The 22,720-nt window shown below is 58.0% G+C and overlaps 3 protein-coding genes across 14 annotated transcripts in view; all 3 read right to left on the reverse strand.

Annotated features, from left to right (window-relative positions):
* The window catches only part of QRICH1 (glutamine rich 1), a 42,352-nt gene extending 41,939 nt beyond the window's left edge, over nucleotides 1-413 (reverse strand). The window contains exon 1 of the mRNA XM_027522989.1: nucleotides 112-413. The gene's annotated coding sequence lies outside the window, so the exon portion shown is untranslated. The remainder of the gene's footprint in view (nucleotides 1-111) is intronic.
* Nucleotides 414-1,459: 1,046 nt separating this feature from the next.
* On the reverse strand, nucleotides 1,460-9,256 carry QARS (glutaminyl-tRNA synthetase). The gene is made up of 24 exons (XM_027522992.1): nucleotides 8,806-9,256; nucleotides 8,514-8,661; nucleotides 8,051-8,160; nucleotides 7,833-7,908; nucleotides 7,556-7,620; nucleotides 6,951-7,004; nucleotides 6,765-6,825; nucleotides 6,353-6,424; nucleotides 5,339-5,424; nucleotides 5,082-5,168; nucleotides 4,541-4,640; nucleotides 4,348-4,426; nucleotides 4,164-4,272; nucleotides 3,934-4,064; nucleotides 3,738-3,830; nucleotides 3,489-3,626; nucleotides 3,314-3,401; nucleotides 3,081-3,224; nucleotides 2,866-2,970; nucleotides 2,609-2,701; nucleotides 2,367-2,494; nucleotides 2,207-2,273; nucleotides 2,007-2,132; nucleotides 1,460-1,598 (listed from the first exon to the last, which is right to left on the reverse strand). Exons 1-24 carry the CDS (start codon nucleotides 8,920-8,922, stop codon nucleotides 1,548-1,550), a joined length of 2,328 nt encoding a protein of 775 aa, XP_027378793.1. The 5' UTR covers nucleotides 8,923-9,256; the 3' UTR covers nucleotides 1,460-1,547.
* Nucleotides 9,257-11,161: 1,905 nt separating this feature from the next.
* USP19 (ubiquitin specific peptidase 19) lies at nucleotides 11,162-22,590 on the reverse strand. 12 transcript variants are annotated; one of them, XM_027522981.1, is made up of 27 exons: nucleotides 22,388-22,589; nucleotides 20,595-20,854; nucleotides 20,288-20,326; nucleotides 19,977-20,105; nucleotides 19,758-19,891; nucleotides 19,375-19,677; nucleotides 19,037-19,253; nucleotides 18,748-18,904; nucleotides 18,589-18,660; nucleotides 18,368-18,483; nucleotides 18,046-18,266; nucleotides 17,767-17,962; nucleotides 17,557-17,690; nucleotides 17,311-17,469; nucleotides 17,117-17,227; nucleotides 16,553-16,663; nucleotides 16,367-16,468; nucleotides 15,513-15,653; nucleotides 15,297-15,415; nucleotides 14,964-15,101; nucleotides 14,555-14,868; nucleotides 14,345-14,455; nucleotides 14,040-14,256; nucleotides 13,806-13,958; nucleotides 13,549-13,709; nucleotides 13,290-13,468; nucleotides 11,162-11,656 (listed from the first exon to the last, which is right to left on the reverse strand). In XM_027522981.1, the coding sequence occupies exons 2-27, from the start codon at nucleotides 20,716-20,718 to the stop codon at nucleotides 11,540-11,542; spliced, it is 3,975 nt and encodes a 1,324-aa protein (XP_027378782.1). In that variant the 5' UTR covers nucleotides 20,719-20,854; nucleotides 22,388-22,589; the 3' UTR covers nucleotides 11,162-11,539. The 12 variants fall into 12 exon arrangements, with proteins under 12 accessions (XP_027378782.1, XP_027378786.1, XP_027378784.1 ...); XM_027522985.1 differs by having other exon boundaries at nucleotides 18,046-18,260; nucleotides 19,375-19,674; nucleotides 22,388-22,587; XM_027522983.1 differs by having other exon boundaries at nucleotides 19,375-19,674; nucleotides 22,388-22,587.
* Nucleotides 22,591-22,720: the final 130 nt, after the last annotated feature.

Here is a 22,720-nt window from a genome sequence, read left to right on the forward strand (position 1 = left end):
CCTGGGCCCAGCGGCAGCGGCCCGCCCGCCCCCGCCCGCCGTTGTGTCGGGTGGGCCCGCTGTCTCAGGCCCGCAACCCCGCTGCATCCCTGCCCCCACTGGAGTCCTCACCCGGCGACGTCGCCGCCGCCGCCACCGCCGCCGTTCTACCCGCCGGCCCCGCCGCACCGCTCGGGGCCCCGGTTCTGCCGTCGCCGCTCCAAGACCGACAGGATTTTCCCCTCACAGCTCCCTGGGCGCCATCTTACATTCAACCCTCACAGCCAATGAGTGCCGAAAGCCTCTCTCGCGATAATTGGTGCGTCGAATCCCGCGAGAATTAAGGCTGCCTCCTGGCCAGACTTAAAGGGAACGCTTCTGCCGAGGAGAGAGGCCGAGCGTAGGGCTGCAGTAGCGGCAAGAGCCTGGGGTGTAGGGCGGAGCGCCCCGCCCTCAGACGCCCCTCCACGTGGGGCGGAGCCAGGGCCGGAGATCGGCCTAGCCTTGGAGCCAGGGCAGGCCGGGGCTTGAAGCTCAGTCTCAGGACCCTTCTGCCGCCTGCCTGGGCCTCCTTAGCGCAGCCTCACGCGGTGCGGAGAGCGGCCTCTTACTTAAGGTGGCCCCCACAACCTCTGACCTAGGCCCAGCGCCTCCAGCTGCTCAACCCACCTGGGAAGCCCCAGGTCACTCTCCTCCAGGACCCCCTAGCATCTGGGACCCACGCCTCACCCTCCATCTGCTGTCATCCTAATTGAACCTTCCGCAGCCCAGTCCACCTTAAAGCGGGCCTCGGGTAGTCTGGTGTTTGTATACAGCGAAAATGTGGAGGGTGTTAAAGCTGCAGGCACATGCGGGCCTCACCAGTAGCCCACACTGCCCCAGAGGGGAACAGACTGCCATATACTCTTTCTTAAAAAGGCCTCTGGACCTTTGCACTTGTTCCTCCTTCCTGGCAAACCCCTAGTCTTTTGAGGTTCCCCTCAGGAGGCACCTCCTGAGAATAGTCTTCTGAGGCTCAGGCTGGATCAGGAACCCCGGATCAGCGTCACACAGGCCCCAGGGCCACGTCTTCTTCTGCACAATGCCTGGTCACCCTCTGTCTCCCCAACTAGATGGTGGACTTAGAAGGGCACCACACAGGTCTTCCTCATTCTGCTGTGCCTGGCACATAGTAGGTGCTCAATAGTTTTAGATGATTGGACTAGGAGCCAGACCTCTCCATCTGCCTAGGCATGCAGGCAGACACAAACCTTCTAGGTTCCTCTGACACAGGGCTTCTAACGGTGCAGCAGCATCCAGGACCCACGGTTCCCTCAGACTAGGAGCAGAAGGTACCAGTCAGGCCCAGGCCTCTCCCCCAAGTGCACCGGTGATTTCAAAGCTGTCAGTACTGCTCTGTGTGCAGTATACCTTCCCTCCACCCCACGGCATGACTCCAAGGCCCTCGGGTGCTAGGAGAGCAGAGAGATAATACACAGACTCCAGGGGATTCAGCTGTTCTTTATTGACATGGAGTCTGGGTACCCCTAGCCTCCAAAAGGATGAGGTAGGTCCACAGGACTTGCAGTTCACACTTTTCCTGGGTCCTCCTTCAGTGTGACGGTTCGGTTGAAGACAAGCTGGAGGACAGATGGGCAAGAATGACCACCAAGCCCGAACCAGGCCAGGAGGCCCGGGTGAGTCTCACCAGACACCCCACTCCAACCCTCACTTCATCCCAGAGGAGCTGAGCGCCGAAGAACTCTAGTTCTCAGTAACTTTTTGACTTTGGTTAAAGGACTGGCTGGCTCTGGGTCTCCATTTTGTAAGAATTATAACAATCCCTATGCCAGCCTATCTTGAGGAATAAGTAAGGAAGGGTTCATAGAAAATGTGCATAGCCTTAACCTCTGAGCCTATTTTCTCCTCAGTGGAACGTGGATCCCACTGCAGGTGGGGAGGATTAAGTAAGAAAATGTCAGCATAGTGCTTGGGGTAGAGAATGGCGGCTACCATCGGCATTGTGGTGGAAAGGTAGATTCAAGCACCTGTCCCTGGTTGCTGTCTGGATCCACGGAAAAGTAACCAAGGCGCTCAAATTGGAACTTGTCGAAGGGCTTTGCCAGGGCCACAGAACAGTCCACTAATGCAGCCTCCACCACTTGTAGCGAGGCCTGTGGGCAGAGAACTCAGGTGGCTATCGAGCCAGAAAGGCCCACCACCCTCACCCCATACCCCATGAGCCTACCGGGTTCAGGTCACTTAAGAATCCACCAGGCACCTCAGCAGGATCCTCGGGGTTCTTGTGCTGAAATCTGTAGCCAGAGTGAAGGTCAGACTGCACTGAGCAGCCACAGCAAGCAATGCCCATCTCATAACCTGCCCCAACCCCAGCTCTGCTCACTCACAGTCGCTCATAGAGGCGGATCTCACATGTCAGAGGCTGTGATACCCAGTGAATAAATGCCTTGGGCTTTTCACCAGCATCTGCGCGCCTGCAGGTCACCTTGAGGCTTTCCACACAGCCACTGGGGCCCTGGGAAGTCACGGGGCCTGCGATCAGACTTGGACCCTGCTACCAGGACTGCACGCTGCACCAGATCCTCACCCCAGCAGGCACTGCAGCAGGAAGCCTGCAGCTGGCTCTCACCTTGACAACATGCTGCAGCTCGATGACGTAGCCTGTATGCCTCAGGCCCACGGGCTGGCCCCATGCCAGGCGCTTATAGCCTGGCTCTGGCTCCTAGAGTTAGGAAGGTGGAGAAACACAAGAGGCTACAAAGGTCAGAAACACAAGAGGCTTCTTCCACCCCTATGTCTGGCAGAGACTGGTTTGAAGAAGGGATGATGGGTCCTCAGGACTGAGCTCAGGAGCAAACCGGACCCTTCACCCCACCCCCAACTCACCTCTTTGAAGTCCATCCTTTCAATGAAAACAGTGGATCCAAAAGGAACCTGATGGAAGCCCTTGGTCTCATCAGCTGGGAAGTTGGGCACCTGGATGTCCAAGGCCTGGCGCAGAAGTGTGAGTCACACTAGGCACTGGGATGCCCACACCCAAATCCAGGTGCACACCCCCCTCCCCCGCTCCCCCCCCCACACACACCTTGAAGGAGACTTACCTTGGTGGCAGGAAAATTGGTGATGACCACCTGTAACGGCTCCAGCACAGCCATGGCCCGAGGGGCTGTGTCATTCAGCACATCACGCACACAGGCTTCTAGCAGATGTGGTTCCATTGTGGTCTGTGCCACTGTCACTCCCACCTAGCAGGAAAGGTCAGCTTCAGTCGCAGCCATGACCACACACTGCTGTGCTCAGCCCCCAGCTGCCCACCCAGACCACTGGGCTATACCCGAGCACAGAAGTTGTTGATGGCCTCGGGCGGAAAGCCCCGGCGTCGTAGGGCTGTGAGCGTGAAGAGCCGGGGATCGTCCCAATCCCTGTGGGCAAAGAGGAGACGAGAAGGCTGTTGGCGGCACATGCTACTAGTACCGCCAACCTTTGATAAGCCAAAAAGCCACACGCACCGCACAGCGCCAGCCGCCACAAGCTGGAGAATCTTCCTCTTGGAGACGACAGCATAGTGCAGATTGAGGCGGCCGTACTCCCACTGCACGGGACAGTAGACGTCCAGCGCATTGCACAGCCAGAAGTAGGAGGAGCGTCTGGGTGGGGGCGCAGAGTCAGGGCTGGCCACCTCCAACCCAGGACAGACTGCCGGAAGGGCTGCTGGAATCCCACTGGCCCGCCCCTCCCCACCGGCCCAGCTCCCTCACCGGGCCTGGAATTCCTTGGTGCAGAGTGAGTGGGTGATGTGCTCGATGGAGTCACAGAGGCAGTGCGTGTAGTCATAGGTGGGGTAGATGCACCTGCAGGGCACAGGCAGTGGGCCCCACCATCCAGCCCCACTCTGCCCGACCCACGGCCCACCCCGCCCCCAACTCCGCAAGCCCACCCCAAGCTCCCGCTCACCAGGTGTCCCCTGTGCGGTGGTGCGGCGTGTACTTGACGCGGTAGGCCACGGGGTCCATCTTGCCATCCTCCATCACCAGCTTCATCCGCAATGTGGCCTCACCCTCAGCAAACTTGCCCTTGCGCATTGCCTGAGTGGGAACAAGGGTTCGGGATGCAACTCAGCCTGACGGCATCTCATTCCCAGCATTCTGGCCCACCCAGACCCAACTGCACCCCCAGATCCCCACCTCGAAGAGCAGCAGCGACTCCTCTATGGGACGGTCTCTCCAGGGTGAGGGCAGTGGGTTGTGGCCTTTGAGCTCCTCTCCTCGCTGGTGGCACACGTAGGCCTGATCCCTACGAGGAAGGGGTGTGAATGCCCGGCATGGCTGCACCCTGGTCAGCCTGTCTGGCTCCATACTGTGGCCTCACCTGCGGATAAGCTCCACAGCCCAGGCATACAGCTGGTCAAAATAATCGGAGGCATATGTCACCTTGTAAGGGGTGTAACCTGGGGGACAATGGGACAGTATTAGCAACCAGGCAGGAGCACCCAATGGCAAGCTGTGGCCCAGTGAGAGGCCCATGGATAATCAGTTTGGCCCAGGCCCTCCCCAGCCCATACCCAGCCAGGCCACCATGTCGTATATGGCAGTGAAGAACTTTGCTTCCTCTTTCTCAGGGTTGGTGTCATCAAAGCGCAGGAAACAGATCCCATTGTTGGCCTAGGAGAATTGCAGTATCTGTGAGCTCCCGTTATCATCAGCTCCTACGATCCAGCTCATTAAACTGGGACCTTCTCAGAGCTCACCCATGTCAGAATTGAAAATATCTTTCACTCACCTTCCTATATCTAAATGCCCTAAACAAGGCATCTCATACGAATGTGAGATACAACACAGTCTCATCCTAACTCCGAGAAGTGGCACTGGGAATTTCCCAAGATTTGAACTTACTGCCTCACCAAGATCTTTTTCTCAATGAGCCCAATTGGGTGGATTCTGAGGTATCTGTCACACATTTCTAGGTATTCCCTTCAAGGCCTCTTTCTGCTCTGGGACACTTTATGGGAGCAGCAAGAAAAGTAGGGACAGACACCCCTCTGGTACCTGCTCATGGGAGCAACAAGCAGTCATCCTGCTTGCCAGGTCCCCAGACACACTCACCTTGGCATAGCCAAAATTGAAATTGATTGCTTTGGCATGTCCAATGTGCAGGATTCCATTGGGTTCTGGCGGGAACCGGGTACGAACCTGAGATTAGGGGAATGGGAGCAGAGGAAGCAGGTCAGAGCTCAGACTATACTAAAGGATGACCCTTCCTGGGGAGGCCATCGTGACAGGTAAGGTGGAGTAGCATGTAGGCAGCCCAAACCGCAGGCAAGTGATGATGGCATAGCTTGCCTGCCAATACTGCCACACACCTGTCCTCCGGTGATGTCCAGGTGCTGCTTCAGTAGATCCATGGTATGAGGAGTGGTCACATAGCCCGGGGTCTTGTAGTTCTCACCTGCCAGGGCCAGAACAAGCCTGATGACACCAGGCTACAGCCCAGGGCTTCCAACCCCAGGGACTTGGCTATAAGAATTGCTACTAAGACCCAGCAATTGGTCTAAGACCTCGGAGGCACAAGAAAAAGAACCTCTCTTACAATATTGAGAATGTCAACTGATGAAGCCATATGGAAAATAGTATGGCGGTTCCTCAAAAAACTAAAGAGAGTTGCAAAGGAAGTAACAATCTTACTTGTGGGCATGTATCCAGACAAAACTATTATTTGAAAAGATACACACACCACTACACTCAAAGCATTCAATAGCCTTGTCTTGGTTACATTTAATAGCCTTACCCTGGCTATGTTCAATAGCCAAGACATCGAAACAGCCTAGATGTCCACCACCAGATGAATGGATCAAGAGGATGTGGTACATAGATACAATGAAATATTACTCAGCTACCAGAAAGAATGAAATAATGTCATTTGCAGCAACATGGACAGGCTTGAAGAGATTGTCATATACTAAGTGAAGAAAGTCAGAAAAACAAATACCATACGATACCATATGATACCACTTACATGTGGAATCTAAATAATGACACAAACGAACATACCTACAAAACAGACTCACAGACACAGAGAACAGACTTGTGGTTTCCAAAGGAAAGGAGGGGAAAGGGAGAGAGAGAATGGGAGTCTGGCATGAGCAATGTAAACTGTAATAACGTAGGATGACCAAACAACAAGGTCCTATGGGATAGCACAAGGAATTATATTCAACATCCAGTGATAAACAACAATGGGAAAGAACGTGAAAAAGAATATATAACTGAATTGGTTTGTTGTACAGCAGAAATTACTCATTATAAATCAACTATACTTAGTAAAATTGAAAAACAAGATCCAGCCCTCCACAGAGTTTTTCAATCTGCATGCTCACCAGGTTTGTGGAACTTAAGTGCCTCGCCTCGGAGCTGCTCCATCAGAGACAGGGTCTGAACAACAACCTCACCTGCAGAGAAGAAACAAGGAAAACTTATTCTCTGGATACAGCTATCACATCCAGCTCCAGGAGGTGCCTGTCAATAATATCCATATCCTGTAACCAGAACAGAACCAAGCAGTCCCCTCTTCCTCCAACCCCAGAAACAAGAGATACATAGCCAGACTCCTCAGGCCTCCTCTGGCTAGTTTCTGAGTAAAGGAAAGGAAGGAAACACCAGAAATTCCAGTCTTGCAGCAGAAGACAGACGAGTAAATGACAGCCTGAGGAGACTGGGCTGTAAGGATCCAGCAGGTGGAAAACCCAGAAATCGGGGAGCTGAATGCAACAGGAGCCTCAAGCCTCTCACCATTCTCCACCACATCCTTTGCTGTCCTTTGGTCTGTCTCTTCTGGCCGAGCCTTTGCCACCTGAGAGAAGTTCAAAAGTTGGTCAAGGTCTTAGGATTATTGGATTCAGATACCCCCTTCCCCAAACTGAAATTTCACCCTACCCTACCTCCTCCCCAGGGACCCTAGACCATGCTCAGTCCCACCTTGGGCTTCTTCTCCAGATCAGTCTCTGTCTTGGGACCCAGAAGATGGAGGACCTGAGCAGAGACCAGAGTCAGAGCTGGGACAGGACACCATGACTTGTCCCACCCACACACCCACCAAAGGGCTCCTGGGCCTATTTACCGGCACCACCTTGAAAAACCTACCTAGCCCATCCCACCTCTGCTCGTCACATGTTTCTGTGGCCTCAAATACTCTTTCCCTCCTGAGGGTCCATATTAGGCTCAGGTAACAGAAACAGCCATTTACACAGAGGAACTGTGGGGCCAGCATCGAGATAAGCCATCTACCTCAGCCATCACCCTCCTGTGATTCTCTGCCAGCATCCTGAGATGAAGGCCACATCACCCCTATTTACAAGATGAGGAAACTGAGGTTCAGAGTAAAGCAACTCATCCCAAATTAGGCATAACCCAGGGGCCCGGGTCTTTGATTGTTCGCCAGGTGCTCCCCCCTCTACCCTAGGCACTACTATCCACCATGAGAAGAGGAACAGGCTCTCTTCCCCTCCCAGCCCTGTGTACCCCTCAGTGGACTCGACATTCTGACAGGGCCTTTGCCTGCTTCAGCTCAAAGAGGCACCCACCTGCATGTCTACTTCATGCTTGATCATTTTGCCATCTGCCCACTTGAGTGCAGCCCGAGCCTCTCCTAGAAACATGGACAGAAGGAGATGCAAAAAGGCAAAGCAGGACATTTCCCATCCTCTTTCCCAAGAAAAGGGCCTGGCTGACCTCAGAAACCAGAGCGAGACCACTTCTAAGGTGCTCCTATTCCTCCTCCCACCTCCCTCTCACTCATCCCCAGAAGAAAAGGCATGTCCAGCGAGAAGAACATAGTCCCTTGCCCTAGGCCCTGCTCACCCATCAGCAGCCCCATGCTGAAATGGTAACGCTCTACCAGGAGCTTGGCTCGGTGGCGATTTATGGCAGCCTCCACCTACAGAAAGCCAAACCGTGTGGTTCAGAAATGCTCCGGGAACCCACACTCTCACCCTGGGGTCTTCCTGATTGGAAAAGCTGAGCCACTCCTGTTCAGGGTCAGTCCTAAGGAGGTAACTGATGGCTGGGGAAAGACTCACGGCCTCTTCAATCTGTTCTGGGGTCACCACAACGCCCACACCGCATTCCTGCTCGAAGTCCTCAGTGTTGATGGGATCCAAGGGATGACTCCGCACATACTCAAGGGCAGCTGAAAAAGAGCGAACAGATTTGTGGCATCTCAGCTCCAAGAAATAAGACAAGACCCTAATCCATCCAGGAAACCCCAATAAATTTGGCTCCTGGGAAATTAAGTCGTGCCCCTCTAGAGAAGCTCTGAGGCCTCAGGAAAGAAGCATGTATTCTGAGGGAAATTCCTCATCAGACCTAGGTTTCTCTAAGTCAGTCTCACCGGAGGTGGCCCTCTCCATCTGTCAGTGCCAGGGCCTCGGTTTAGAGAACTAGTAATCTAGAGAGACACCGAGGGACTTCTCAGAAGGGACAGAAAGGGGTCTGGGCTGAGAGAAGTTTGAGGTGGAAGCGCAGGTCAGGGAGGGGTCTCACCGCTCAGCTGGGTCTCAGTGTGGATCTTCCTACTGGTTATGTAGCTCACGAGGAAAGAAAGGCGCCGAGGATCCCGGAGTCGGGAGGCCAATCCATAGAGCAGGGTCCCGGTAGCCTTGTCGATGGAGGAGCCCAGAGTCTGCTGCGCCTGGGGTCAGAGGGGTCAGAGATAAGCCCCACGCCCAGTAAGAAAAGCCTGGGCAAGACAAGGTGGGCTGCTTGGGGTTGGGACCCGACCCGGCGTTGCGCTGGGGCACAGTCGGCAGCCGGGGCCAGGGACTTAGGTTGGCACCTGGGTCGCCGCCTCGCGTAGCTGCGCGCTCAGAACCGTGTTCTTGAGCGTTTCGCGGGCCTTCTGCTCGCTCAGGCCGAGGCCAGTGAAGAGCGACAAGGAGTCCAGAGCCGCCATTGCTGGGACGCCGGAAACCGAAAGAAAACTTTGGGGCCAATCTGAACGTTGGCATTAGCCCACGGACCAATAGGAGAGCAATGCTGTCAGGGAGAGCCAATAGTGTCCTTCCTTGGCGGGAGGGGGTGGGGCTCTCTAGGGTTACTAGCTCCATTTAAAGGGCTGAGGGCGGCCTTTCCGGACGCTTCACTTCCGTCTTCGTAGTGGCGACCGGACTTTTAGGAGGTGCTTTGCCGCGGATCAGGAAACAAACATAGACATGGGCCTTTGCTCTTCGACCTTTCCCTTTCAGCCCTGGAACCCTCGTGACCATCCCAGTTCTGTTCTTGGGAATATGTGAGTCCCTATCATCTTTCTGACGTCACAGCTTTGGAGTTGTCATGGAAACAGTTGAACAAAATGAAGCCCGGGAAATCTTGTCAAAGATTCCAGAGAATGTCTGAAATGGCCCATATGATGGGCCCCACTAGTCTGGCACTTCACTTCTTCAGCACCCACCTCACCACACACCTGGCCAGGAGGGACCTCAAAACGTTCTGTGATGATTTGGTTTAAAATCTTCTCTGGGAATTCCCTGGTGATCCAGTGGTTAGGACTCTGCAGCTCACTGGTGAAGGCCTGGGTTTTCGTCCCTGGTCGGGGAACTAAGATCCCACAAACCACGCGGTGTGGCAAAAAAAAAAAGCAAAAAACAGTCATACTTAGCACCCTTACCAAACCATGCATGTCAGGAGGACCACAAGATCAGACCTTGAAATTCATATATAGGTGTTGGACAGGATGTTTTATCAAAGCTGAGATAAGGTGGGACAGAGGAGGAAACAAGGAGAATAGCCTGATAATGCAGAATCGGCAGTGGCCATAGAGCTGAGACTCAGAGAAGCCTTGTGCGGAGGCCCGGCCCGGGGAAGGGTCATGGGGCAGGCTCAGCAGCAGCAGAGCTATGGTCAGAGGGGGACAGAGCCCCTTAAGCAGTGCATCCAGCACATGCAGCCCACCAGGGTCCAGACACTTAGGGCTGCACCCAGTGAAGGCCCAGGACAATCCTGTCGCTGCCCACACCTAGCAGACCCTCCTCCAGCAGTGTGTCAGCACCAACAGCCAGCTTAGCAATTCCACTATTACTGCAGGGCCTCACACCCAGCTCTCCAGGCCCCTCTCCATGACCAGTAACCCCACGTGGTCCTTGTGCTATTATTCCAATAGAAAATAACCAACTCTGGTCACAGGGTTAGCTTTCTCCAGGAGCTCCTGCTCACCACCACCCCCTAACTCCAGCCAAGGCTGAGGGGTACTAGCAGGGCCCACATGCTGGGCTTATCGTAACACTGACCCAGGCTTGGGGGCAGGGATGGACCACTGCGGTTGCAGGGCCCTGCCCCACCCTTCCCTGCCTTACACTCTTTCTGGCTTGCTTGAACACCTGCCTATGACTACTTTGTTGCTCCCCATCCCCCTCCAGCTGGAGATACCCACTCCTAACCCTGTGCAGTTGGAGACGGAAGTCTCACGAGACTTGCCCATGCCTTGCAGTATGTGTGCACAAAGGCAAATGTGCTGGGACATGCCTGCTGACCCACTGTGGGCAAACAGCCTGGGATACCTGCCAGAAGCCAAAGTCTCAAGGAATCAAGGGAGGAAATGGCCTGGCAGGGGCCTGCACCCTCCCTTCCACAGGAAGCCAGCCAAGATTAGCTCTGGTCCTCTCTGCCTATCCTTTTGGAGCAGGGTCTCCTTCCCCAAAACCCAGTTTTTTTCCTGCTCTATTCTCCCAAGGGATCCAGATGTTTTGCAAACTACAGCAAAGAAATACCTGAGAAAAGGAGGGACTGCCCTCCACCCACATGTCCTTCCTGTTCCCCAATAAGTCCTTCCTGACCTGCTATCTGTTTGTCAGCCCCAGTGCCTACACCTTTTATTCCATGCTGTCAGCTTCTGGAGTTTCATGGGGTAGAGTCCACCTCTTGGGTCTGAGGTACTGATGTTGCCAACCATAGCTGCCTCCAGGCAGGACTCAGAATCAGTGGAATCAAAGGGCAGAAGTCAGGCCCCAAACATCTGCTGGCACTGGGGGCTTGGCTTTATGATCCAAAGGGCCTGAACTGGAACCTCATCATCTTTCCTCAGACCAGAGCACTTTACAGGATCTTTGACACACACTCACTCACTCACTCTCTCTCACACACAGATGCTGCAAAGGGGAGGTGGCCACAGGACCTAGTGTATCACAGTGACTAAGTCTGCTTATTTGTCATTTATTTTTAAAATATATTTAAACAGCAGCAATCACTTCCAAAATGCCAAAAAAAAAATTACAGTTTTTTAGAATAAAATTATAACGTTTATAATGCGAGTGAGAAAGAACCGAAGGTACAACTGAGAATCAAACCACGCAGCACTGGGGGTGGCTGGAGAAGCCAAGGCCCACTGGTTGGGGTGGGGGGGTGGGTCAAGGTGACAAGAGGTCCCAACCTGTGAGGCTTCCACCCTCAAATCATCCCCCCAACTCCCCATTGACGAAGCCAGTGTCCTCTAGGTTAGAGAAGGAGAAGCGGCAAAGCGCTGGCCCTCTGGGGGGGATCCCACAAACCCAGTCCCCCCACCAGCCAGGGACCTGCTAATCGACCTCCTCCATGTTGCTGTAGGTGGGGGCTGGGCGGTCCACAGGGGGGGCGAAGCGTTCAGGGGCTGTCCGCGTGGGGGCCACCTCGGGGGCCTGGCCAGGGCCTAGTCCCTGCAACAGAATATGAGGACAGGGGTTGGGGGCTGCCCAGTATGCCGCCTGGCATCCCGGGGGTGCTGGCTTTGAGCCCTGGCACCCAGGGGAGGGCCCCAAGGCAGGCGCAGACAGCAGCGGCGTTGAGACAGAGAGACGAGATCGGGCCTGAACAGTCTCGCTTTATTAACACTTTAAATACAAGAAGCTGCTTGAGTAGGGCTAAGCCCTAGGTCAAGGGTAGGAGCAGCAGGACAAACGGACAGACGGCTGGAAGGGATACCCACCCTGGGATGCTCTGCCCCTGCAAGAGCCACAGTCCCCACCCTGTCCCCTCAGAGGCACCCACTGAGCCCCAAGTCAGTCCCCACCACAGAGGCAGGCATGGCCTGGTGGGGAAGGTAGGTGGACCAGCTCACAGCAGCTGCCTGCCGGTGAGCTCATCTCCAAGGGCTATGGGATACCAGAGGATAGAACACGTTGAGCACAAGGGCCACCAAAGCTGCCACGGTGCCCAGAACAAAGTATCGGAGACAGCCCTCGTCTGGTGTGGTAGGGCCACGTGGCGGGGGGCCCACCCAGTCTTGGGGCCCCCAGGGACCCAGAGGTGCAGGCCCCTCGGGTACCGGCTCCTCCTCGGCCTCCAGCTCCTGCCAAATCCGGGAAGCCTACGGTGTGCGGAAACGGCCATCAGCGCCCAGGGCAGGGGTGAGTGGGGAGGGAGACCCAGTGTCCCTAAGACCCCTGGCCACAACAGTCCCACCCAAGATAACTGGCGCTAACCCCCTACATCCCAGGTCAGGCGGCACAGAGGGCAGGCAGGAGCCAAGTGGGTCACTCGCTGGGTTGTTGAGACAGAGCACCAACCGTGACAGGTGAACTCTGAAGGCACTGTGGCCTCAGGACACCCCCCAGTGGACATGCAGCTTCCCGTTGGGGTGCAGTTAGTGTTGGGGGCTAGCCGGTCAGTGTTTTAGCCCAGGCTCCCCACAGAGGAGACTGGCTCATGGAGGACATAACTGCCAAGCCCAGAGTCATCTCCTGGCTCCCTCCCACCTATGTGCAGATCCTGATCACAGTCTCAGAGTCTGCGCATAGAGGGCTGAAGGGAGAGCAGCGCCAGGAGGAGACTAGTCCAGGAAAGAGTTGGGGCTGTGCCCACCAACCAGGCCTGGGACCCACGTCAGCAAGAGACAGAAGATCCTGAAGGCCCAGCAGGAACAGATGCCCACCTCAGAGAGGGGGACGGCCACACAAGGCTATGGACTGCTGGCGCAGCCCTGGCCTGAGTGCATGTCAGAACTCGGGGACAGTCATAAGGGAGGGTCTGTGGGCTAGCGTGTGGGGAGCAGCAGAGGGAAAGCTGGGAGTGCTGGGTACAGTCCATTCACAGCCCGGTCAAGTCTGTAGCAGCTCCTGGCCTGTATTTGATGCACACGCCCCTGGCCACGTGTTGGTGTGTATGTGCCTCTGTGAGTGTCCCTACAGCCGGTAATGGCTCTGGCTAAGGCTGCAATGTGAGGGAACCCCATCTGTGGCTTAAAAAGCCAGGGCTTTAGGGGCTGAAGGAGAAGAAGCTGTGCTCTATGCGCCGCCCCCCAACATCTGCGAGTTGGGCCCCCCTAGCCTGTGAAGCCTCCCCGTGCCTCACCTGGCTGGCAGCTGACTCAGCTGCAGGGCCCAGATCAGGGTGGTGCTCAGAGTGACCTGCCCGGGGGGGCCTCTCCACGGGAGAGTTCCGCCGGCGGTAGAAGAGGACATAGGCATAACGCGTCACCACCTGGCTCTCGTCTACCGTTGTCACCGTGCTGTCGTCGAACAGGCGCCAGCCTACGGCAAGGCGGGGAGAGTGTGAACAGGGCCTGCGCCACCGCCCCTCCCGTCCGTCCTGTCGGCGCGTGTGCCCTCACCCACGTCGCTGCGCTGGCTGCTGCGGTCATTGGGCAGGCGTGCGCAGGCGGTGTAGTGGCCGCCGATCATGCCCCCGTAGTGGTTGATGACGGCGTACAGGTCGTAGCTGGGCAGCTGCTCCTCTTTCTGACCGATACAGAACTTGCCCAGGTCCAGGTTCCTGCGGGGCCGGCCCGAGAGTGGTCAGCCAGTCAGCAGGTGTCCCTCCCCGCCGCCACCACCAGCCCTGACTGCAGGCAGCAGGGCCCTGGCTCACCGGACGGGAAACTCCACCAGGTCGTTGATCTTGTCACGCCAGATGAAGCTGCGGAAGGAGAAGCGCTTGAGCTGCACGATGAGCACGTTGGGCAGGCGCCACAGCAGCAGCTGCTTGGAGGCCTCGCGGTGCTGTTTGCACTGCGGGCAGTACCTGAGCGGGGATGGGGCACGGTCAGGGGTGGCAGAGCGCCTGGCGCCCTCGCCCCCCACCTGCCGGCCACCCTGGCCTCACCAAGCCTCCTCGGGTGCCAACACCTCCGGCCGTGTGAAGAGGTTGAGGCACTGGTCCAGCGTGAAGTGGCCGGCACGGGCAGCCTCACCGGCAGACCCAGGGTCCTCGGCGCACTCCAGCTCCTTGGAGGCCACCAGCACGAACTCCTGCAGGCGCTCGTTGTTGCGCCAGACCAGGGCCAGGCTGCAGTCGTCTCCCAGGTCCAGTGGGACGTCTCCTGGAAACGGGCAGGGAGGGGAGTCACACTGCTGTGGGGAGCCGCCGGCCCAATCCACACCAGGGCTCCCCCGCCTGCCGGCCTCAACCTTTGTCCTCTAGCCGCTGCTCTCGGTTGGACGCATCAATTCTGTAGATGAAGAACTGTGGAGTGTGGGCACTCAGGGCTTCACTTGGGTGTTGGTACCCGGGCACAGCAGCTGAGAAAGGACACGATAATCGGAGCTCTCCTGTCTACCAGGGCCTGACCCAGCTCTCCCCTACCTTCCCTACCCCAGAGCCTTTCAGCAGACTTTTACCTTCAGGCCGGGACACCCTCTCACCAACAGTCAAGGCGCCAACTTCAACAGGCCCACTGGCCACCATCTCAGAAGAAATGCCGCTGGTGCTGGGCACAGGGCCCCGATCAGGGGATGCCCATGCCCGGGAGGCCCCAGTGTCCCCCTCAGCCACAGGGGTCACCAACTGGAGCTCTGGTGGCTGAATGGGGTCCCTGTCACTGTCCCCGGCCTCCAGGGAGCTAGTGGAGAGTAGCGTGGTGCAGCCAGGGCCCTGGGACTCCAAGGCCATGCGGCCGGGCTGGAAGGGCGGCTGGAACACACTCACAGAGTACCTGGCGACAGGCCGCAAAAGCCAGTAAGAATCCAGACCAGCATGGCTGGCACCTCTGCCTTCCACCCCGCCTTAACCCAGGTCCTGGGCACTTACCGGGCATAGCCCTCTAGCAGCTGAGCAAGACGGGCGTAGGTGAGGCGCGAGGCGGGGACACTGACCAGGAAGGGGTAGCCAATGTTCTCGGGGCGGCAGAGGCCCTTGTGGTCAGGCCAGTGGGTTTTCTGACAGAGCCTGGAAGGAAAGTGGAGGGAAGAAGGGGGCTTCAGCCCTACCTCTGCACCAGGGCCAGCCCAGCTTCCCCAGGGGTCTGGGAGAGTGGCAGCAGATGGGGACAGGTAGAGGACTTAAGACACCCAGGCTTTACGTGAAGAGGGAAGGTGGCAGGTGGAAGCAGGAGCAGGGACGGGGCAACACGGGAGTCCTCACTGGTTGCAGTAGCCCACGCGGTAGCACCGGGTACAGCGCTTCAGCTTCTCGTCCTCTGACTGCTGCTTCCGCTGGCAGGCTGCACACTTGGAGATGGGGATGCTGGGCACCTGGGGGCGCTGGGGTGGGTGGCCTGGCTCAGCGAGGGCAGGCGGGGCAGGCAGGCCATCCCCGCCCCCCCCAGGACCCTGGGTCAGCGGGGTGGCCCCTACTCACCTGTTGTACCTCTAGCACCACCACCCTCTCCTTGGCCAACTCTGGGGACAGCAACTCGAAGCAGAGGAGTGTGTCGGACGGGGACACGGTGTCCAGTGAGTGGGAGGGCAGGAACACACGGTGGAAGCGATTCTTAATCACCTGGGGATAGAGAACACACAGATCCGATGTGAGGACGAGCACTTCCCCTAGCCCTGCTCCAAACCACAAGATCTGGCCTTGATCTTGGGTCACTGGGGACTTGTCAGGGGTAAGAAATATACGCCTCCACTGGCAGCAGCCTCAGTGCCCAATAGAGTAAGGAGCCTGGTGCATACAGAGGATGTAAGATCAGGATTGGGACAGCTATGAACCGTACCAGCTCTCCACACCAAGGGCCTCAACCCTGCTGTCACCCCAGTGGGCCCTGTGGAGACTGCAACGTGGTTACTCTGGAGGGGCCACCTTCCAAGAAGTGTGCCCCAACCTCTACCCCGGTGAGGAACAGGACACTGCCAGGCAGCAGCACACAGATCGGGGAAAACAGGAGGGAGAAGCACAATGCAGAAGAACCAGAGCTGGTGGACGGCTAGTCCTGTGGCCCAAGGTCCTTATCTAAAGAAGAGCAGCTGGGGGCCACCACCAAGAGGGGGAATATATTCAGATGATGGCAGGGAACTGAGGGAACCTCATGTGCATCGCCCAAGTGCCTGGTTTCAACCACGCCTCATCTGGCAGCATCCCACCTGTCTGTGCAGTCACATGCACATCTGCGTGGACACATACAGATGCTAACAACTGCACACACGTTATCTGTGTGCTGTGAACACAGACACACATCCCTGTGCAGAAGGGGCAGGGAAGGACAGACACACCTCAGCCAGACGCAGGTTCTCAGGCTTCACATGGACACTCTGAGATAGGGAGTCCAACACTTCGCTCGCACTGGAGTTCTCTTTGCTGACGCTCACCAGAAACTGTGGTGACAAGAGGAGAGTGTCCGTCGGGGAGGGAGGCCAGGGTCTAAGGCCATAGCCCGGAAGTACAGGCCAAGTTCTCACCTTGATGGGCTTGCTGTGGGGCTCCCGGGCGAAATAGAAGACAGGGAGAACCTTTTGCTTCTGGGGCAAGGGCACTGGCAGGTACAGGAACGGGTCAAAAGTGATGGAGACCTGCAAATGCACAGGTGCCACTGGGTGGCCGCACAGGGAGTGGAGGGGCAGGCTGCTGGTGCCCAGAGCGCCCGATCCAAGCCCGGGGATGGCTCTCGGGCCTCACCGCCCAGCCTCAGGCTGAGTATGTTGGACAGACCAGGAGAACCGGTAGGAGAGAAGGATCCCTGTTTCTGACACTGGAAGCCTGCTCCGCCAGGCCCCTCCCATGTGCCTTTCCAATTTTTCCCATACCCCACTCCATCTCAGGTCACCCAAAGAGCGCTTTCCCCTCAGTTAGGAAGCCCTTGCAGCCTGACCTCTGCAGCCCACAGGGCCTCAGGCCTCGCCCGAGCTTCTCTGCCCAAACTGTGCTCTGCAGCACCTAAAGGTACCCGCGCCTCTGAGCCCATTCTGAGTAGGCTAACCAGGACAAGCGAGGGGGTGCCTTTTTTTCTAGGGAGCCCGTCACACCTTTGCACACACGGGGCACACCAGCTTCGACTTGTACTGGCCCTGAAACAGGTCCACGATGAAAGAGTCGTTCCTCATCTTGTGCCGCTGCCAGGCTTCCTCAGCCACCACCTGAGAAGCAGAGTGGTGAGGGCCGAGGAGATCCGGGGGCCGGGACGGGGGGACACAGGCGCACCGCTGCCCCCAACTCTGACCTCATCAGGCCGCCCATCTGAGTCCACAGTCTCCGTGTAGGGCTTATTCTGAATGCGGTTCAAGTCCTCGTGCAGCCCATCCAGCAGGAAAGCCATGAACTCCTGGGCATCGTGCTGGGCGTAGCCTGTGAACTGGCTGGCCTTGCTCGCCACGATGGCCTGGATACATGGGCAAGGTGTGAGCCCAGAGCCCCAGCACCGGCTGGCTGGCCCTCCCCACCCTCTCCAGGAGTGGCCACAGATCACCTTCAACTTGGAGGGCTGGAAGGCATGGTGGGTGCCCTTCCACAGCGCCCGGAGCAGCACAGCAAAGCCGATGGCCAGACGCCCACCAGTCCCCAGCGGGTTGTTGTAGTTGATCTCAGCCTCGAAGGAGCGGTCTAGGGACAGCAGCCCAGCAGAGATGTGAGCGGGGGCAGGTGTCCCCCGTCCCTGGGCTCCAGGTGCTGCTCTCACCATGGAAGAAGTCCCGCAGCTCCCGCGTGTTGGACAGAGACTGAATGACACTGTTCATGAAGCAGGTGTTGCCTAAGTTGACGAGGCCGGTGAAGCCTGGCAGACACACCTTCTTCTCTTCCTCCTCTTCTTCCTCCACGCTGTCTCCACTCACCGGGCTGTGGGGCATTGGAGGCACCATACATGTGGGCTTGGGCTGTGGGAGCAAGAGAAGCATGAGAGAGCAGCCCTGAGCTCTCCAGCCTCCAGCCCTGGCCCTCTGCACCCCGAGATTCTCACCGACGCCAGGTGTGGCTCTGACTTTGGGGCTACATGCTCCACGGGGGTGCGGGTGGCCACCCCATCGAGGCCTGTGTCCTCAGATCGAGCCTTGGGTTTCTCCTTCTCCACGGCCCGGGCTTCCTCCTGGCCTGTCAAGGGATGGGGTGTACCTCCCGGTGGGGCTGAATCCAGGGGGGATGGACCTGTCGGCACGGCGACCTTTGCACCACCCACTGCACCTTAAAAAGGGGGAATGGGGGGCTGGTGGTTAGCAGCATGTGGCAGGGGGTGGGGGTCCGAGTCCCAAGGACCAGGCAATGAAAGGAGCTCGTGGGCAGACCTCGTGCAGCCGGGGCCTCCAGGCCCCCCCAGCGCTGGCTCTGCCGCTTGCGGAGGCAGATGTCGATGCGCGAGGCCGTGAAGCAGAAGGTGCACTGCTCGGGCTCGATCAGGTTCCTGCAGGGGAAGGCTGCACTCAGGGCCTCCGGTGGCCAGACGGCCCAGGGACATGGACTGCAGGGCAGCAGGACAGGCAGAGGGGCGGGGCTGGGCACCACCCACCTGAGCTTCACCTGCCAACGGAAGATGGTGTGGGGTCCACAGCCCGGATGCAGTCTCAGGAAGTTTCCGTCCCTGCAGGGGCAGGGCAGGAGAAAGAGCGTGAGACACACTGCCCTGCCTGAAGCACACTGTCTGCCCCAGGTCTGCCCACCCACCCACCTGGTCTGGAAGATAAGCGTGAAGTCCTGCTCACGGAAGAGCACTCGAGAGGTGTCCCTGCGGATTTCCTTCACATACACGTGCACCACCACTGAGTCCGGCCCCTTCTCGTACGAATCATTCTTGACAAATGCCAGGTTCACCGTGGACTCGGGCTCTATATTGAGACCACAGCTCAATGCCACCCAGGACAAGTTCCAGCCTGTTCCTATTCTACTCCCTGCCCACCCACTCACCCACCCACCTTGCAGCTCGAGCTCGGCCTGCCCAACCCCAGCCCCACCTTTACCATCCACCAAGGCCGCAGCATCTGTGGCCACTGCCATCTCCTCCTTGGAACAATCGTCCTTCTCAGGGTCTCTGCTCCGAGCCACGGTAGGGGACACTGGGTCGCTCCTGGGGGCTGCTGCCTTCTTTCCTGTCAAAAGTGCTAGATTCTCCTCTGAGCCCAGGAGGCAGGTCTGGGGGGTCAGTGGTGGTACACGGAGCTGTTCCTCAGCCTCAGCCTATTCATGGCGAGATCATGGGCAAGATCAGCCTTGGGTCTGGCGGGCGGCTCCCTCTCCACTGGAGTCCACACCCTTCCCCCCTCACCTCCCAATCCCCAAGCAGGCACCCCACTCTCACCTGGGTGGCCGGCTCAGCCAGGAATTGGGGGGCATCACCCCGAGGCCCAGGGCCATCTCTGGGCCCTTCCCCCTCTGGCCCTCTGCGGAGATGCACGGCCCTCTTGGCGCTGGGCCCTGCCTGGGCCCCAGGACCAGCCCCAGCGCCTACCTCACCACGGCCCTGGGCCCGCTTCTGGTTGCGGGCCTCCTGCTTAGCCCGCCGGGGCTCAGGGCCTGGCTCCAGGGCAACGGGAGATGGCTCCTGCCCATTCTCCTGGCACCGCAACCCTGGCACCAACTCCTGGGTCCCTAGAGGTTTCTTCTGCCAGAGATACAGCAGTCAGGCTCTGTCAACTACACTGGGGATCCCTGCCTCTCCCCTCCCACCACTCTGGGACTTACCAGCAGAGAGGGCCACGTAAGCAGAGGCACCTTCTTGGGCAGTGACAGCTGCAGGAGGCCACCTTTGCGAGCCTGCACTTTGGTGCAAGAACTCTCTATCTCGGCATAGAAAACACCACCCCACTGCCGACCATCTGGCAACAGAGTGGAGGAGTCAGCTGGGGCAGGGGATATCAAGGGGCTCACATACACTGCTGGCCTCGGAGCAGAAGGACGTACCTGGGAGCCGCAGCACACAGTCCGTGTCTGTGAAAGCAGCGTCAACTTCCTCCAGCCGCAGGGGACCGGTTCCCACGCGCAGCTTGACAATCACCTCATCAGCACTCTGCCTCCAATCGAGCCCTAAGTCTATACAGGGAGTGACCAAAAGATTGTGAGGGTCTCGGTGAGCTTCTGGTGAGGATCAGCAGGTACCAGACACCAGCCCTAATGGAACTGCTCTAGACAAGGGCTATACCCCCACAGCGCCCACCACCACTCTCCCACCAACCAAAGCACTCTAGCATCCAAAAGGCCTATTCTTTACTCACCCTCTTTGGTCTGCTCCTCCCGAGGAGTGAATGCTGACCCTGACAACAAAGGAAAGAACAGGGAAACGAAGATAGACAGGTAGCCTCCGAGACTCGAACACCCCATCAAACACCATGTTGAGGACTTCGGTCAAGTACTACAAACTTGAAAGCTGATGCTGTACCCAGCCTGCCACTGATCCATCTCTCAGCATCAGATGAGGATGGAAGGAAGAACAAAAAGAGTCATCTCCCAACCCCCCATGTGTATGCTCAATAGGAAGGGAGGAGGAGAAGGCCACAAAGGCTCCAGGAATGCCACTCCCACCTCTCCTAGGATCGCCGTCTTTGCTCTCCTGGTTTGCTCGATCCTTCTGCTTTTTCTTACTGGTTGCCTCCTCCAGTCCTGGGGGCCCTCTCCTTGGGCCTGTAGCGCTGGCCCCACCAGACATCTTGAGCCGCTTGGTCGACAGCCAGAGTGCCCCGGGGTCGGCAACGACGTCTGGGTCAGGGCTACGACGCTTTCTTCCTGGCCCAGCTATCTTGGCAACTCTTTGTGGACAAATTCTCCAGCAAGGAACAGACAGCCTAACGAGAAGGGGACCAGTGATCACTACCAAGGGCCGGAGTTTGCTCCCTGGTTACACCCAGGGCTCGGCAACCTAGGACATTTCTAACCCTCCAGAGCAGTGTCTCTCCAATACCTGAGGCAGCCCTGGCTACTCTCAGACGATTCCTAAGGGGGACTAAATAATGCACGTAGGAGCAACCACTTCTGGCTGAGCCTCCTAGACGCTGCCGCACAGACCCACAGAGAAAGAAGCCTCACTGAGGAGGAGCCAGGTCAGGGCAGCCATGGCCTGGGACCAGGCTCCTTCATCAATCTGGAGACGAGCCATGGCTCCAGCCCACAGGGCTGGCGCTCTGAACAGGGTGCTCACTTTTCCTTCACTCTCACTGGCTGCTTAGTCACCACCCAAGAAGTAGGAGGTGGAGGAGGAAGCCAGGAAAGGAGGAGACAGACAATTAAACAGCAGGAGGCCCGGGCATTGTAGCTGAAAACAGGCCCAGCCCAGGTGCTACCACTGCCCAGGCACGGTCTTCAGGTTAAGGTGCCCCACCTGCCACATGACAGTTTCCACCCTTCTCTGAACCTGGTTCTATGCACTGCTTGCTTTTGTTTTCTTTTTTCCCTATGTCTGAAGAGATTCTGCTCTCCAGCTGCTGTCCTATGCAGAGAGGGTCTTGCAAAAGCTAAGGTGAAAAGGGTATTCAGATGTCACACTTCCCTTTCAGCAATATCCTCACCTCAAGGCGCCCTGAGGTAGAGACTGAAACAGACGTTATCCCCTTCCTTCTCAGGTCCGCCCCCTCATCAGCTCTGAGCCAGAGACTTCTACCCACTTTCCCACAGACCCACAAGGGGATTCTGGGCTGTTTCTCCACCCAATATAAAGTTCTCAAAACTAAGATGAGGGTGGGGATGAAGAAGGTGTGTATCCAGGATCCCTGGCAGCCCCCAGCACGGCCTGAGACAGTGGCAGGGCAGATAGTGACCAGTCTGTGTTCCCCAGTGTGAGTGTGTGTGTGGGGGTGAGTGGGGGGAAATGTCGGGGGCGGAAAGAGATTCTTCTACGGGTCTGATGTGGGACTGGTGGGCTGGATCTCCAATCACGACAGATCCAGAGTCGAGAGATGGACATCCTCCGCCTCTTTGCTCCCATGCCCCAGCTGAAGGTCGCGTCCCTCCCCTATCCTCTTGGGACGTTGAGGAGGGAAAGGGGCTGCCTAGAGACCCAAGGTAGCCTAATCCGGCCGCGCCGGGTTACTGACCACAGACTAGCGCCCCAGCCGGGCTGCGACCCAGTTCCAGCCTCCGAACCCCGGGCCCACCACCACCTCCTCCAGAAAGCCGCCCTCACTCGCCGCCAGCCCTCTCGGAGACGGCCGGCCGGCCACAGGCTGAGTGTAACAACCCAGCCTGCAGTAGTGGGCCCAGCAGGCCGCCGGACTCGAGGGGTGGAGACTGGACGGCCCGTGACCTTGAACAGGCCGCCCCGGGCCCGCGTTGCGGCCTCCCCGCTCCGGCGCGACAGGCGAGCAGCGGCCAGCCCCACTCACCGAGCGAGGCCGCCGCCGCCGCCAGCCCTCTTCGGGCCTTGGCAACCCGCTCTCGGTTCCGGTTCCGGCGTCAGGTCGGTTCCGGTTCCGGCGCGCCCCTCCCCCGTCCCGGCGCCGCCGCCACCACCTCAGCTGCTTGTTTTGTTTCGACTTCCAGTTACGGCCGCGGGTGGCTGCACGCAGGGCCGGTGACGCACATCCGGCGGGAGCGGGCACGCGGCGCCGGGCAGCTTCGGGGGCGGGCCGAGCGGAGGGGGCGGGGCTCCGGTGCCTGGGCCTCGCTGGGGCCCGGCGGGTGGCCGCCTCTACAGACTCCTCCCAGAGACCCCGCCC

Source organism: Bos indicus x Bos taurus, chromosome 22, assembly GCF_003369695.1.
Source record: "Bos indicus x Bos taurus breed Angus x Brahman F1 hybrid chromosome 22, Bos_hybrid_MaternalHap_v2.0, whole genome shotgun sequence".
NCBI classification, from domain to species: domain Eukaryota; kingdom Metazoa; phylum Chordata; class Mammalia; order Artiodactyla; family Bovidae; genus Bos; species Bos indicus x Bos taurus.